The sequence below is a fragment of the Dermacentor albipictus genome, chromosome 6, assembly GCF_038994185.2.
Source record: "Dermacentor albipictus isolate Rhodes 1998 colony chromosome 6, USDA_Dalb.pri_finalv2, whole genome shotgun sequence".
Lineage (NCBI taxonomy): Eukaryota > Metazoa > Arthropoda > Arachnida > Ixodida > Ixodidae > Dermacentor > Dermacentor albipictus.
In genome coordinates this window covers 53364279-53381552 of record NC_091826.1, presented here as the reverse complement: position 1 = coordinate 53381552, position 17274 = coordinate 53364279, and the positions used below count along the sequence as shown (strand labels likewise).

The window sequence follows — 17274 nt, the reverse complement described above, 5'->3', positions numbered from 1 at the left end:
GATGCCACATTTATATTCAAGTATGTCCGAAGCCCCCACAGCTTTCGATGCCGCCACAGGAACGGTTACGGAAATAGCATAGCGCTTACCTCGCCATGATCACAAACCTAATCTGTGCGATACCGCCCCTCGAGAGAATATTTGCCTCTCGGTTATCTGCACCAACATACGCAGCCTGCTTCCAAAGAGAGATCTTTTGTCCAGCCTCGTGTCTTCAACGGGCAGCAACCTGCTCATCTTGACAGAGACCTGGCTGACTGATAACATAAGTGACGCTGCAGTTCTTTGTAACCTACCTAACTTTAATCTTTTCTGCACTGATCGCACAAACTCTCGAGGGGGCGGCGTCCTTATTGCTACAAGCAATAAGCTACAGTGTTCCCACATAAACATCTCATCAGACCTCGAAATATTATGGCTCCTTTGTCGCGCCACACCAGTATCTATATTAATTGGCGTTTGTTATAGACCCCCTCACTATAGCCCCGAATTCCCCCGTAAACTTCACAACATTTTAAACGAACTTAAAACTAGACACCCTAAGGCACACATTCTTCTTTTTGGGGATTTTAACTATCCTGGCATAGATTGGTGTGCCCCTAATTATCCTATTTTTAGACAGGATGAATCCCGTGAATTTATTGATGTCTGCTTAACTTTTAACCTAGCCCAACTAGTAACCCAGCCTACACGCATCGCCGGAGATACTGCTAACATTCTTGACCTCATACTATCTAGCCACCCCGACAGCCGGAACACTATTACTTATCTCCGTGAAATCAGCGATCATAAAGTCATTCATGCATGCTTTAACTTCACCCCAATAACAAAAACAACTTGCCAAAAAACAATTTCTCTCTACAACAAAGGAAACTATGAGGCCTTCAACGCGGAATTGGAGGCCTTTTTTCCATCATATCAGGGGTCATTTGACGAACAAGACATCCACACAAATTGGTCAATGTTTAAACATAAAATGAATGAATTGACTAATAAATATATTCCCAAATGCAGCTTCCGCGCTAACCACCACAAGAAATGGTTCACCAAGACACTGGGAAGAATAGAAAATAAAAAGAAACGCCTTTTCCGTAGTGCTAAACTGAGCAGAACAGACTGCGCATGGGAAAAATATTACGCTGCTGAAGAGGCGTATTTGGTCGCAGTAAAAAACGCTAAACATTCCTTTTACCACATCGATTTGCCAAACATACTTGCAGATAACCCGACTAAATTCTGGCAGCTTTTAAAGCCCTAATCTTCGCGCGTTGTTACCCTGACTGACGATTCTGGACGTGTTATTTCAGACGTTGAGTGCGCTAACATATTTAATTCTGCCTTCGCATCTGTATTCATTAAAGAACAAAAACCACCACCCCTCATGACAGCCAGTGACCCCACAATTGCAATGCCAGCCGTTACATTCTCAGAAACCGGCATATCCCTTCTTATAGATAAGTTAAAACCTTCTTCATCTACCGGCATTGATGAAATCAACACATAGGTCTTAAAGAACACTCGCCACACGTCTACCAAGTTTTTATGCTTGCTATTTTCGCAGTGCATTTCTACAGGTATCATACCCCACGATTGGAAAGTGGGGAAGGTCGTCCCAGTCCACAAGTCGGGTAAAAAAGATTCACCACTTAACTACCGTTCCATATCACTTACCAGCATACCCTGCAAACTCATGGAACACATCATTTGCTCTTTAACAATGCAGTTTCTGGACTCAAATAATTTCTTTCACTCATCACAGCATGGATTTCGTAAAGGCTACTCCTGTGAGACTCAACTAGCCATTTTCGTTCACGACCTGCATGCCAACCTTGACGCTAATCTCCAAACCGACGCAATCTTCCCCGACTTTGCTAAGGCATTTGACAAGGTACCCCATAACCGCCTATTTCTGAAACTTTCCAGCCTAAACTTGCATTGTGACATACTAGCAGGGATAAAAGAATTCTTGTCTCACCGCTCCCAATCAGTCATCATTAATAAAGAAATGTCTAACTTACTACCAGTTTCCTCAGGGGTACCCCAAATATCCGTCCTTGGGCCTCTTTTGTTTTTAATTTATATTAACGACCTACCTCAGAAATTAGATTGCCATATTCGGATGTTTGCCGACGATTGCGTTATTTACAAAACAGTTACTGACACCTTTAACCAACAATCCCTACAAAATAACCTAAATCTGGTAGAAAACTGGTGGAACGACTGGCTAATGACACTTAATATAAACAAAGGCAAATATATATCTTTCCACCGTCACAGTAATCCTCTCCTGTTTCCCTACACTATCTCTAACGTTCCTATCGACCCTGTCCAATCATATAAATATCTCGGTGTTCACCTTAGCCATGATCTTACGTGGAATAGCCATATCGCGAATATTATTTCATCTGCTAACAAAACGCTTGGCTTCCTAAAGCGTCATCTCCACTCTGCCCCCCTGCATGTTAAGCTACTCGCATACAAATCACTAGTTCGATCAAAATTAGAATACGCATCGCCCATCTGGTCCCCGAAACAAGTATACCTTGCTAATTCACTTGAATCAGTTCAAAACAGGGCAACTAGATTCATTCATTGCTCGTACTCTTTTGATATCAGCATATCATCGCTGAAATCGCAGTCCAACCTACCTACTCTTGCACTTCGTCGCCACATTTCTAGTTTGAGCTTATTTCATAAATTCTTTTATTCCGAGCTATCACAGGAACCCTACATCTGCCCTCCCCCGCCACGTTTCTCTCTTCGCACCGGACATCAGCAGAAGGTGTCTCGACCCCGAGCACACACAAAAACTTTTGCTTCGTCATTCTTCCCCCGGACTGCTTGCGACTGGAACGACCTTCCCCAAGAACGTGCTGCCATCACATGCCCATCTATGTTCCTTACCCAAATTACGCCTGCGCTTGCATCACAATAATCATTTTTTTATATAGCTCGTTCAACATTTTTCTGTTTACTGTTGTTAACTTATATGTGTACCACCCCTTATGTAATACCCTCACATGAGGGTCTTTAAGGAAATAAAGTGAAGTGAAATGCAGAAACGCTCGTCTAAATCCCCGCTGAATCAATTTGAATTAAATTTGTCGCATTTTAAAGAGCGGGTCAAATTCTAGTGACTGTTCAAAATGGAATTTCAACTTATGGACCGAATCTTTTCATTTATATCGCCGGAAATCGATAAGCTTGTAAAACTTAGAAGCAAGAAGTTAAGGAATAGCAACTGTGGAGTAGAAACAGGCTTTGCAAGAGGATATGGGTTGGGCTTCTTTCAAAGTCATTGAAGCGCAGAGCAAAATTAGTCTCAGAGCAATAGGGAGGAACATGGATGAAAATAAGTGTTCGCATACGGTCCACAAATATCTGCAGAAATATCTGCACAAATATCTGCACAAATATCTGCAAATGCAAATGCAGGAAAAAGTCACGAAAATTGGCAACTATGAACAAGGTAGCTGAAACTGCAAATAATGTGACCAGGAGTCGTAAAACAGCAAGTGAGAGAAACAAAGAGTGTAAATTGGACGCAATAGATGGAGACAACAAGGACAATAGAGATTTACAAAGACGGCAAGGAAGAAAGCGGGAGAGAAGAATCTGATAACGAAAAGGACAGTGCCTTGCCTTTTGAGGCCCTAGCTAGTTGCCGAAGAAAGTATGCGCCACAGAATGAAGAAAATGTGTTCTGCAAAAAAAATAATAAAAAGCATGGGAAGGGCTCAGCACGTCGTAATTTAATGCCAAGTTATTCACCTAACGAGACCGGTAGGAAATGTCCACCTTCCAAAGGCGTTGGGATTAAAAAAAATGGAAGGATTCACTGTTGAGCACTTTAGAATATTGACGAAAAAAAAGCAGGAAAAAGCTTGATAGAACCGCGGTCGTTGCCAGCGTAGGTATGATCGACAATATAGTGAGATAGAGGCTTCCGATGCGAAAGATGGAGATTGAATAGGCAGAATCCTAGATGGTGATAAATGCAGTAAAATATGAAGGGAATACGTAGGTAGGGCGAACATTCGTCCCCGCACCGTTTTAAAGAGAATGCCAATGATCATCATCACCGAATAATGGCTTCGTTCCTTTGATTACGCGTAACCTTCTAGTCTCATAGCGTATAGCCCAATCTGTAATAAACATTCGTCGCAAGGAGCAAATGAGCTCCGATGAAGCTGGGTAAATTAGGGGCAGCAGAAGGGTTGACTGTTGGGGTAGTTGGTCATCCATATTTGAAGTAGTAGGTTAGCGCAAATAAAACCACAGACACAAGGTCCTTGTCTGTCTTCCTTGTGTCTGTGGTTTTATTTGCGCTAAGCTACTACTTCAAATAGGGGCAGCAGTTCAGAGGAAGCAGGAAGGCTTCAGACGGAATGCTGCATGCAAGGTAAATCATGTCAATCAGTACATCAGTTGCAGGAAGGGCGCTGTCTACAAAATTCCTTTATCTTGTGGTCAAACTCACATAGGCCAGACAGGCCGTTGCATCAATATTAGACTAATGGAGCATGCCAAATCATGGGACAAAAAAGACACTAACCTGGCAAAGCATTGCAGTTTTTGTAAATGCGTACCTTCTTTTGACGATACACAATTGTTATTTTTTCATAGTGACAAGACTACCAGAGAAATCGCTGAAGCATTCCATATCATCAGAAAATCTAATAGTTGCGTTAGCGAAGCATCTTTAATCTTGTCAGCGAAAGAAATGGCATTGCTGCATAAAGGGTAGATTGCAAGGCAGATACATCGCGTGCGTATTTTGGCTGTCCGGAGTTTGTATCTGATCACCGATGTATGACCAGGCGCATGCGTGCCCAGTTGTGTACGTATAAGTTGGCTTCTTACTTCAAAAAGGTCAGTTGTAAGTTCAGCGCCGTGTTTGTCTCCTCCTCTTTCTGGTCCTGTCGTCTAGCGCTGCTTGAATTTTATTGTTACCATGGAAAACACCAACTCGCCCAATCCGCTGCCCTTCTGCAAATGAGCACTGGTGTAACCTCGGAAGCCGCATTGCGAAGTATACGGTGGCGCATGCGTGGTTGGCGTTAACCTCCAAAAGCCCCAGCGGTGCGTCGATGCTGGGGCCTAGAGTTCACATAAAAACTCGTTCTACTTACGCGGGAAGGATAATCCAGCTATTCATCTTCGCAAACTTGTTGAGTTCCAGCCTGCGAATGAGAAATAAGTTACTGCTTAACAACGTTGCTACCACGACCTCCATGCGGACTGTCTTCATCTTGCCCCAGCGAATCTGTGCTACATGTTCAACATACGACAATGCTTGAGTTCAGTGCCTAATTGTAGTTGTAACAATGCTTACGAGCGTTTCGCAAGAGACCTACTTATAGATTATACGTATAGTTTGAAGCGACACATGTTACGCAATTGTCGGCCACTTTATACGTCTGAATAGCGAAAGCTCACAGGACCGCGATTTTTTTTTATTAGGTGACATAGTCGTAAACTTAATGCTTCAGTAGGAATTTTTTTTTCGAATTTCCCACTATATATGTAAAAAAAATTGACCGAAACGAAATAAATACTCTCCATAAGGTCAGATGACTATTTTCCTTCTTCTTTTTTTTAAGTTCGGCGCATTGAATGGCATGCCAAGCGATTTCTTTGTTCCTGTGCATTTAGATATGAGCTCGAGAGATAAAGTGTGCCACCTTATTTTATCTAAACTATAAGCTGCGCGCGTGTGCTTTCCAATAGTAACACCGCGACGATCTCCGAATGTGGCGCCTATCATTTTCCGTTCCATCGCTCCTTGGGCTGTCCTTATCTTGCTACGACCCTTGAGAAGGGCGCGCGGTTATCATACTTCGGAATTCCGCCTTGAGGAAGCCTGCGATTCGTTATCTCGATTTTCATCAAGTAAGCTCTCGTCTCTTTCCTGAACGCCCCCGCGGCATGATCCCTATAAATTCGAAACTGGGTAGTGCAGTTAACTCAGAGTTTTTTTTCTGATGTTATGGGCGGCCAGTTCACGCCTAGAATCTCTGGAAATGGTTTTGCTGCCGCCGGCTCCCCGTCCGTTGTCGCTCTCGTGCGATCACGCGAGATCCGATCACGCATTCGCTGAAAGTAATGCAGGCTGCCCTGTTACCCTTACAAAGGATAAAGATAACGTTGGTATTGTTCGATTGGAAGATATTTTTTTCTGAGTGTTGCTTTTACGTTGCCACATTAGTTGCTGTTCGAGATAGAACTCAACGCTTTTCCTTTCGATATGCATCATTCTATTCGTTTTTTTTCTTTGTTTACGAACACTCAGGTACGCAAAAAAACAAAAACGAATGTGTTAACGGCGTCGCTTACTTACACAAACATAAAAGCAGCGACGATAGCCGTTGTGAACAGCATCTGCACGGAGAGAATTGCGTAGACCTTTCGGATGAAACCTGCGTAACAAAAAAAATAGTAAAGAAAAGGAAGTTCATGAATAGGAATGCTTCGTCTGACGCAGCTTTGCTCGCAACACAACTTAGTATTGGAAACTATGTATGGTATTATTCTTTCTGCTTAGCAGAAGCAGTTCTTTATGACTTATTGAATTTTATGATATCGTAATAGTTGTTTTATTATTATTTTATTTTTATATTATTTACAAATATCTCACAGGTCTTCTAGAAGGTGTTGTGTAAGGGGAAAAATACGTTAACATATTCGTAAGAAATTTGGAAGCAAACAAAAAATAAAGCATCAGTACGATATTAGCAAATGCAATAATAAGAGCAGCAACATTAAAAGCAGTAAACACAATAACACGTTTACAAAACAGCATTATAATCATTTTGTCTGCAGCAGTATGGAACATTCATAGGATAATAGCAACTGCAATATCCAAAAAAGAAACTAACGTATCAGGATCACTGAAATCATTTTATTAGCTACTAGAGATATGCAGGAAAGAAAACAAGGCAAGACGTAATAAACGGTTGAAATGATATACTGATCGATTACAAGATTGCGAAAGAGAGCGTTCCATAAACGGACCGCACGGGCCAAAGCTGAAAAATTAAAGGCGTGTGTATTACCATAAATTGCGGTGTAGCTGAACTGATTGTTAAGTCTTTGAGACGTCGAGGATGCTTTTTTTTCAGGTTTATTACGGATAAGCCGACTGTGTGAAGGAATCCATGAAGTAATAACAGAAGGGAAATGTCACGGCGCCTGGTTATTGGATGCAACGAAAAGCCGAGTTTTATCGGGGGTTAGATTTGACTGATTATCCTAATTTGGTTAAATGAAATGGCTAGCGCTATTCAGCATGGCATGCTCTCAAGGAATTCCATAACGTATTTTTCGTGACGAGACAATAGACAAGAGGCGAACTCAATTTGTGACCACACAATAGTTATGCAAGCTAGTTTTCGTAGTGGAGAAGGCGCAGCTCTTAAGTTGCGGCGCCGGAATTCTAAGGATTTGGAGGCGTTAGATGAAGTGGAGGTGACGTAATTGGTCCACCAAAGATTGAGCGTAAGGAGAACGCCATAGTACTTATATTCTGTCGTGCAGTCGACTATATTAGAATGAAACTGATAAGAAAAGTGACAGTTAACAGTTTTTCGAGAAAAAGGAAACTACTTCGCGCTTCGACACGTTTAGCCACATGAGCCACGTAGCACACCAATCATTGTACAAGATCGTTTGGGGCGGCCACGTGGTCTGCGGAACCGTTAATCGAACGGTATTATTCGGTAAGTGGTTTATGTAAATAAAAAATTTAGTGCCCTTCCACACTGTGAAGAAGGATAACCAGCGAAGCGGTACTGGGATGCCTGTATTAACAGCTATCTTGATTTATACTGTTATCGCTACATTGATTGAATAAATACGTATAAACGTAACTTCGTGGTTTTCGCAGCCTTTATTTTGTCCGATTTGTTACCAGAGTAACCGTAGCGTAGTGGTCAACGTGGTACATCGCGATTGGTTGCACCGCTGTGCTAAACACGTTCTCACCAAAGATTGAATCTATACACGACCGGTGACGCGTGGAAGGGACATTGACGTCCATGTGGCACTCAATTCCAAACCGTTCCAACCGGAAAGACGCAATCTACTTGCCATCGGGGCGTGCTAGGTCGACGTTCAACTCGACGATTGGTGGGAACACTGTTGCGTTTTATTATGCTTTTCGACCCTCCAGGTGGGAACGAAGCAGCGCCGCCATCCCAAACTCTATATAGAGCCATGAAGGTCATGCGTCATGACATGGGCGATAAAACGACAATGTTCAGAGCGACCGCCACGACCGGTGGCATCACGCGGAAACGGTAAGGCACTTGATAGGTAGATCGAAGATGACAACATTCAGAGCGACAGCCGCGACTTCTTCTTGTAATCATCTCGGACACATTTTTTTAAAATTACAGATCCTAGCCCCATAGAGCTTCACTGTAAAAGAGGTCCCAGTACACTGCCTCGCAGTACGCCGGAGGTAACGTCATACAGGGGAGAGGATACGTTGCCAACAACAGTGAACTGTTCGTGATTACAAAGAAAATTACGAGTCAATGATACGGTTAGTGAGCCCAGTTTAATCGCAGAGAGCTCTGATTTCGAGCGACCATGGGCTACGCGATCGAAGGCTTTCGAAAAGTCCAGAAAGATGCAGTCAATTTGTTTATCATTGTTTGCGTCAACGTGGAAGTCAGACTTGAGTTCTACTAGTTGGCTTTCCCAAGGAAATCGTTTTTGGAAACGGTGCTGCTTCGGGTAACAAAAATTGTTGTCTTCAAGATGAGAGTAGACGTGGGACGCGATAATGTGTTCTAACGTTTTGTAGCGAAAGCCGAATTTTGTAGCAAAGGTTCCACGCAAATTCCTGGAGAGTCATCACCTTCATTAACTCGGCGCAAATAATGATATGAATTAGAACGAAAGAAGTTATGGAACAAATGCTGGAGATTGGAGTCCGTGCACCCAAACAAAGCTACAGCATATGCCCAAATATAACTTGTGCTGTTCCGTAGATGTTGGGCCTGACTTGGGAATCGGACTGACTGTACTGCATAGCGGGTAAACAGGATGGAAGGAAGGAGTGAAATATAACTATGGTTTTTTAGAAGGTCTGCTGCTCCATATTATCGATAATTTGAGACATTAGGATAATGTTTACTGACCAAGCTATATAACCAGTGGTGGACATCACAGTTTGTGAGATAATCAACACAATCTTAAGTATGAAATTTCGCTATATAGAGCCTAAATAACTGATTTTAGAAATAATCTTGGCCTTGCATAATTTAAGCTAGCCAGTGCTGAACGTATAACCTCCCTTGGTAGAAACCATGTGGCTTGCCCAAGTTTCGAGAACCTTGAACTCGAGATCCAATGAATGTGTGTTGTTTAGTGGCGCAAGGGCCAGGTGTGGCCAAAGAGCGCCATGACTTATAATGTTGGGTTAAGCGCTGATTTGTGAATGGCGATGGTGGGATGTAGCATGGCTGTAAAGTGGCCTAAAATCAATCCGTATCATAGAAGCGTAAAATGATATATGGAATAAAATTATTATAGTGATACATGTAGTTGTCTATGGAGATAGTATGCATGATAAATGAACATGGTGCTAAAATGAAAGAACATGGAAATAGCACCTGTGCCTCCGGGAGGCCTTTGAGCCCAAAAGCTGGGAGGCAGGTGCTTTCTCTTAATGCAGTTACCGCAGCCGAGACCTCACGTAAGAGGCCGTGCTACGGACTTCCTGGTGATATAACATGAAAATTTTGAACATCTTTTAAAAATTCTAACAAGGATTGATATTTAAAGAGCGGTTCTATGCCTATAATCATAAGAGGATGAAGTGGAATTTGTTGCCGGTGTGGTAATGGAAAATGCTTTTTTCTATTTGCGTCTAATTCAGTACATTGCAGCAGGATGTGAAGCACGGTAAGTGGCTCACCACATTTATCACACATGGGTGGATCGCCACCGGACAAGAGGTATGTGTGTGTGCTGTATGTGTGGCCTATCCTGAGTCTGCAAAGTGTCACTTCTGTATGGCGATTCTTTGATACCGGCGGCCAGTTACCAAGATACGGCTTGATAACATGTAGTTTATTTTCTGTTTGTGTGTCCCACAAGCGCTGCCAGAAGGCCCTTAACTTTTTTCTTATTGAGGGCTTGAGGTCCATTACAGGGACAGTCGTGGAAGTATTGGAAGCGTTCGCGTGGACGGATGTGGCTAGCTGATCAGCCAACACGTTTTCCTCTATCTCTCGGTGCCCTGGAACTTAGCAAACCACGATTTGCTGCTTGGATGCATAGGTGGTTAGTAATGCTGAGTACAGAGATACAATGATAGGGTTTTGATATTTTTTGACAGTTTTCAAAGAGCTTGCGACGCTCAATGAATCTGTGTATATAACTGCCTTTGGGATATTATTTTCTTTAATGTGTTCGACGGCGGCCAATATCGCATAGGCCTCTGCAGTGAAAATACTTGTGCTAGGATGCAGAACACCGTTAACCGAAAAATATGGGCCTACGGCTGCGTAGGACACGCTAGAATAACACTTCGATGCGTCAGTAAAAAATTCAGGAGAGGAATATTTGTGCTGTAATTCTAGGAAGTGCATACGGATATGCGCGACAGGCGCGCGCTTTGTAACAGCTACGAAAGATGTATCACAGTGTATAGGTTGCCACTGCCAGGGCGGCGGCCGTATAACAGGGGGCGTAAGGTGGTATTCAAGCAGTGGAACCCTTGTTTCTTCAGCTATGTCTCTAACACGCAGTGAGAAAGGCTTTGCCACTGTGGGCCGGTTGCGGAAAAGTTGAGAACTGAGCAAATCATTTATAGTGGAATACGCGGGGTGGTCACTGTTTGCGTTCACTCACAGAAAATACATGAACGACGAATATGTTCTCTGCAGATGAAGTGACCACTCATCCGATTCAACGTAAAGGCTTTCCACTGGGCTTGTTCTAAAGGCCCCTGTTGATAGGCGAATTCCTAAGTGGTGTACAGGGTCTAGCATCTTCAGAGCAGTTGGAGTAGCCGACTGGTAAACTATGGCTCCATAGGCTAGTCGTGTGCGTATGAGGCTTTTATATGGGTTCATGAGACATTTTCTATCACTGCCCCAGGTTGTGCGTGACAGCACCTTTAAGATATTCATTTTCATACATTTGTTTTTAAGATACTTTATGTGCTGTATAAAGGTTAATTTCGCGTCTAAGATTATGCCTAAGAATTTATGTTCCCTGTTTACGGGCAGACGCTCACCATGCAACACAATTTCAGGATCAGGGTGCAGGCCTCTTTTTCTAGAAAAAACGACACATGTGCTTTTTTGTGGGTTCAGTCTGAACCCGTTCTCATCAGCCCATTTGGAGACATTGTTAAGACAAAGCTGGACCTGTCGCTCACAGATTGCGAGCGAACTTGATTGAAAACCTATCTGCACATCATCAACATATGTTGAATAGAAGATGTTACGTGGTATGTGTAGAGAAAGAAAATTCATTTTTACTATAAAGAGCGTGCAGCTGAGCACCCCGCCCTGCGGCACTCCAGTTTCATTTACAAATTTCCGTGACAGAACGTTGCCCACTCGAACACGGAATGTGCGATTAGACAGATAACTTTCGATAATATTGAACATATTACCGTGTATACCTAACTGTGAGACGTCTCTCAGTATCCCAAAGCGCCACGTAGTGTCATATGCTTTCTCCATATCTAGGAATACTGATACGAAAAACTGCTTATGAACAAAAGCTTCACGGATACGTGCCTCGATACGTATGAGATGGTCATTGGTGGATCGACCCTCCCGAAACCCCCACTGGTATGGGTCGAGTAATTTGTTTGATTCGAGGAAGTGTAGTAGGCGACAGTTAATCATTTTTTCGAAAACTTTGCAGAGGCAACTTGTTAATGCTATTGGTCTGTAACTTGATACAGAGGAAGGATCCTTTCCGTGCTTTAGAATTGGAATTACAGTAGCCTCCTTCCAAACAAAGGGGATCTCGCCCGAAAACCATATAACATTGTAAAGCTAAAGGAGGGTTTTTTGTGTTTCGGAGGGTAGTTGTTTCAACATCTCATATATTACGCGGTCTGAGCCTGGGGCGGATGTATTACAATCATTCAGTGCTGCCTGCAGTTCTGCTCTGGAGAATGCTTCGTTATACGCCACACTTTTATCACATTTTCTTTGTAACTTTTGCTGTTCTATTCGCGTTTTGTACTTTAGGAAGGTTTCGGAGTAGTGCGAGGAGCTTGATATGTATTCAAAATGTGCACCAAGAAAGTTGGCTTGATCTTCCAGGCTTTCTCCGTGGCTATTTACTAAAGGCAGGGAATATGTTTGTTGCCCATTGACTTTTTTCACTCTATTCCATACTTTGCTCTCATCTGTGTACGAGTTGATGCTTGCTATATACTTCGCCCAACTCTCTCGTCTTGCTTGTCGGCGCGTTCTCCTTGCCTGGGATTTGATATGTTTAAAGTTTTCCAGGTTTTCTGCTGTTGGAGAATCGCGAAGCATCGCCCACGCTTTGTTCTGGTCCCTCCGTGCTTGCCTACATGCATCGTTCCACCAGGGAACACGCCGTTTGGAACCCATGCCGCTCGCTTGAGTAATACATTTACATGCGGCATCAAGTATAAAAGCTGTAAAATATGCAACAGCGTCATCTAAGGTTATACCGGACATCTCAGACCAGGTCATATGTGTTAGAGTGCGGTACTGCTCCCAATCGGCTGAGTCAACCTTCCACCGCGGTACCTGCGGAGGAAGTTGGGCTTGTTTCGGCGTAGTTAGGATTATTGGGAAGTGGTCACTCCCATACGGGTTGTTAAGCACATGCCATTTAAAATAGGGTAAAAGTGTCGGCGATAAAATGCTAAGATCGATGGCAGAAAATGACTTGTTAGCCAGGTTAAAATACGTAGGCTCCTTTGTATTCAAGAGGCATGCTCCAGAGGAGAAAAGCATCTGTTCAATGACGCGGCCTCGCGCATCACGGTGTGGATCACCCCACAAACTACTGTGTGCATTAAAATCACCGAGAATCATATAGGGTTCTGGGAGCTCATCCATTAATGATTCTAAATCGCGTCTGTGAAGCTGATAATGTGGTGGTATGTACAAAGAGCAGATGGTAATGACTTTATTTAAAGGTATGGTTCGAACGGCCACGGCCTCAAGGGCCGTTTGGAGCTTTAAAAGCTGACACGCTACACTTCTGTCAGCAATAATGGCTACACCGCCAGATGATGCGACAGCATCCTCGCGGTCTTTGCGAAATGTAACATACTTTTGGAGAAAGTGTGTGTGTATAGATTTTAAATGTGTTTCCTGTAAACACAGCACTTTTGGATTGCGTTTGTGGATGAGTTCTTGTACATCATCTGGGTTTCTAAGAAGACCTCTAATGTTCCATTGAATTATTTGTGTATCCGTATTGGAGGTGAATAGGTGCTGTGTGTACGGAAATGAAAATTATGCCTTAAATTACAGAGCTCTTTCGAGGCCCTGTAATTGGGGTTTTGCCCTTTCTGGAGCGTTCGAGGGAGCCTAGCCGCTCCTTAGGCGCGTGGCGCGCCGTGAGGACATGTGAAGTGTCCATTTCCTCTTGCGAGGCGCCGGACACATGCTCTTGCGAGCGAGAGGTTTTCTGTGAGGGTCCTGCCTCGGAAGGCAAGACCCCTGCGCCCACCAGCCCGGAGGTCGGTGGGGCTCCCTGAGGGATCTGGCTGCGCCGGTTGTTGCCAGCGCTGGATGATGATGATGTGTAGTGTTTTATGGCGCAAGAGCCAGGTTTGGCCAAAGAGCGCCATGAAAAGTGGTAGTGTTAACGATGTATTATGGGAGATGTGACTTGGCTGTAAAGTGGCCTAAAAATAGTCGCTGTAAAGTGCGTAAAATCCGAGTGCTATAAAATTATGGCGATGACTAATGACGGATACTATGTACATTAAAATCCATCGTAAAAGAATGATGCAAAATAGAAAATATATAAGATTCTAAAATTCACTAGAGCACCACTGCCTCGTTAGAGCCCTTGAGACACAAGGGCCTAGAGGCATGTGCTACATAAAAGAAATTATCACAGTGGCATCCTCTGGAAAGAGGAGACGCTATGAGTGTGTGGGGCTTATAACATGTAATACAACATCTTTCAGGAAGCCCAGGACTGCGCTGGAGTCAAACAGTGGTTCTGGGCCTAGTACCATTACTGGATGAAGGGGGATGTGCTGCCGATATGCTAAGGGAAAATGCTTCTTTCTTTCATGTTCGGCTTCCCGACACTCCAGGAGGACGTGGAGGACGGTCAGCCTCTCCCCGCATCTACCACAGGTTGGAGGCTCATTTCCGGTGAGTAAAAAGTTATGTGTGCCAAATGTGTGTCCTATTCTTAGACGATAGAATAGGACATCTGTCCGGCGTGATTTTGTTACTGAAGGCCAGAAACCCAACTGTGGCTTTATCACGTGGAGCTTATTATTTGTTTCCGCGTCCCATAGCCGTTGCCACTGGTTCCGTAGTTTCCTCCGTAAGAAGGGCTTCAGGTCTGTGACAGGAACTGCAGCGGTGGGATTAGCAGAATACGATGTAACTGACGTGGCCATCTGGTCCGCAAGAACGTTACCTTCGATGCCCCTATGACCTGGCACCCATCATATGATGACATGCTGATTACCTATATACGCTTTACACAGAGCAGAATAAAGTTCGTTAATTACTGGATTTTTGTGGTTAGAGAAAGCATCAAGGCCTTCACAACACTAAGGGAATCCGTATATATGACTGCTTTCTGGAGTTTTGATTTCCTTATATGCTTCACAGCCGACAATAGTGCGTAAGCCTCAGCCGTAAAGATACTAGTTTCCGCATGCAGTACATCGGTTTCCGAGAAGGATGGCCCGACGGCTGCATAGGACACCCCGTCGTGTGACTTCGATGCGTCTGTGTAGAACTCCGTGCAGGAGTGTTTGTGCTGGAGTTCCCGGAAATGCATCTGGATTTCAATCTCTGGAGCGTTTTTTGTAACTTCCATGAAAGATGTATCGCATTGTATCAACTGCCACTCCCAAGGAGGTAGCTGCTTGGCTAGATGCATTAGGCGAAGTTCGAGGATTGGAACATGCATTTCATGACTAAGCTCCCTCACACGCAGCGAGAAAGGCTGTATTACGGAAGGACGATTACGAAATAGTGTAGCATATGTCATATCATTAATGGTGTTAAAACAGAGATGTTCGGGATTAGAGTGGACTTTCAAAAAATATGTTTGGCTGATGTATGTTCTCTGGATATGAAGTGACCACTCATTCGATTCTGCATATAAACTTTGTACGGGACTCGTTCTGAAAGCTCCTGTGGCTAAACGGATACCCAGATGGTGAACAGGGTCTAGCATCTTTAGTGCGCTCGGGGCGGCAGAGTGATAAATGACGGCACCATTGTCTAGTCGCGATCGAATGAGGCTTTTATATAGATTCATTAAACACTTCCTGTCACTACCCCACGTAGTCTGGGATAGAAGTTTCATTATGTTCATTGTTTTCAGACATTTTTCTTTAAGATGTTTAATGTGGGGGATGAAAGTCAGTCTGTAGTCAAGTATGACACCTAGAAATTTGTGTTCTTTGTTTACAGGTATCTGTTGTCCACACACTTCTAAGCAGGGATCCGGAACCAGGCCTCTCTTCCTTGTAAACAAAACACAAGAACTCTTATGGGGATTGATTTTGAATCCATTTTTCTCTGCCCACCCTGACACCTTGTTCAAACCATGCTGTACCTGTCTTTGGCACACTGCGAGGTTACAGGTTTTGAAACCTATTTGAATGTCGTCCACGTAGACAGAGTAAAAGATGGCAGGTGGTAAGGAAGCACGAAGTGTTGTCATCTTAACAATAAAGAGTGTGCAACTGAGCACGCCACCCTGGGGTACACCGGTTTCTTGTGCAAAAGGACGTGACAGCACATTGCCTACTTTCACCCGGAAGGTACGATTGGACAGGTAGCTTTTTATTACGTTTAGCATATTACCATGAATGCCTATTTCTGACAAATCTCTCAAGATTCCATAGCGCCAGGTCGTATCGTACGCCTTCTCCATATCGAGGAATATCGATAAGAAGAACTGTTTGTGTGCAAACGCGTCACGAATATGTCCTTCAATACGTACAAGATGGTCGGTTGTGCAGCGCCCTTCTCGGAAGCCACACTGAAAGGGATCAAGCATTTTGTTTTGTTCAAGGAAATGGATGAGTCGCCGATTTATCATTTTTTCAAATACCTTACACATGCAGCTTGTGAGGGCTATCGGGCGGTAACTTGCCACTGAAGAAGGGTCTTTCCCTTTTTTCAAAACAGGGACCACAATGGCTTCTTTCCATGCCGTTGGAAGGTACCCTGCGTCCCAGATAGTGTTGAAGAGTGTAAGTAGTGTTACTTGTGTGTCATTGTGTAAGTTTTTGAGCATTGCATACATGATTCTATCGGATCCCGGTGCAGAGGTCTTGCATGCGCTCAAGGCAGCTTTCAACTCGGCAGCACTAAAAGGGCAATTGTACGGTTCATTCTGTCGGCATTTATTGGTGAGTGGCTTGCATTCTTCTATTTGTTTATATTTTAGGAAGGATTGTGAATAATGATTTGAGCTTGATACACTCTCAAAGTGTTCCCCCAGTGAGTCGGCTTGGTCTTTCAGTGTATCGCCCTGTGTATTTACTAGTGGGAGTGAATATGTTTGCCGCTCTCTAATTTTATTTACGCGGTTCCAGACTTTCGCCTCATCTGTAAACGAGTTAATACTTGATAAAAAGTTCTGCCAACTTTCTCTTCTGGCCTGCCTGCGGGTTCTCCTGCCTTGAGATTTTACTTTCTTAAAGTTGATAAGATTCTCTGCAGTGGGGGAAGTGCGTAGCAACCCCCACGCTTTGTTCTGTTTCCTACGAGCAATCCTACATTCCTCGTTCCACCACGGGACACGCCGTCTGCATCCCAAACCGCTTCCTTCAGATATGCATTTAGATGCGGCATCTATTATGAACGCTGTAAAATACTCCACAGCGGCATCGATTTCTAGAGAAGACATATCAGCCCATGAGAGTCTAGATAGATTTCGAAATTTCTCCCAGTCGGCTGTATCTATCTTCCACCTAGGGAACTTGTGGGGGAAATTCATTTTCTTTAGATGTTCTTACCAGTACGGGGAAGTGATCGCTCCCGTAAGGATTGCTCGTAACTTCCCATTTGAGTTCAGGCAGTATAGATGGGGAAACAATAC

General features: G+C 43.7%; 1 protein-coding gene across 5 annotated transcripts in view; it reads right to left on the bottom strand.

Annotated features, from left to right (window-relative positions):
• The window catches only part of LOC135906834 (protein lifeguard 1-like), a 64517-nt gene that overhangs the window by 33434 nt on the left and 13809 nt on the right, over positions 1 to 17274 (bottom strand). For all 5 annotated transcript variants that reach the window (XM_065438425.1, XM_065438427.1, XM_065438426.1 and 2 more), the window contains 2 exons: positions 6341 to 6419; positions 5133 to 5183 (listed from right to left, as the gene is read on the bottom strand). In XM_065438425.1, coding sequence (XP_065294497.1) covers positions 5133 to 5183; positions 6341 to 6419 — 130 coding nt within the window. The remainder of the gene's footprint in view (positions 1 to 5132; positions 5184 to 6340; positions 6420 to 17274) is intronic.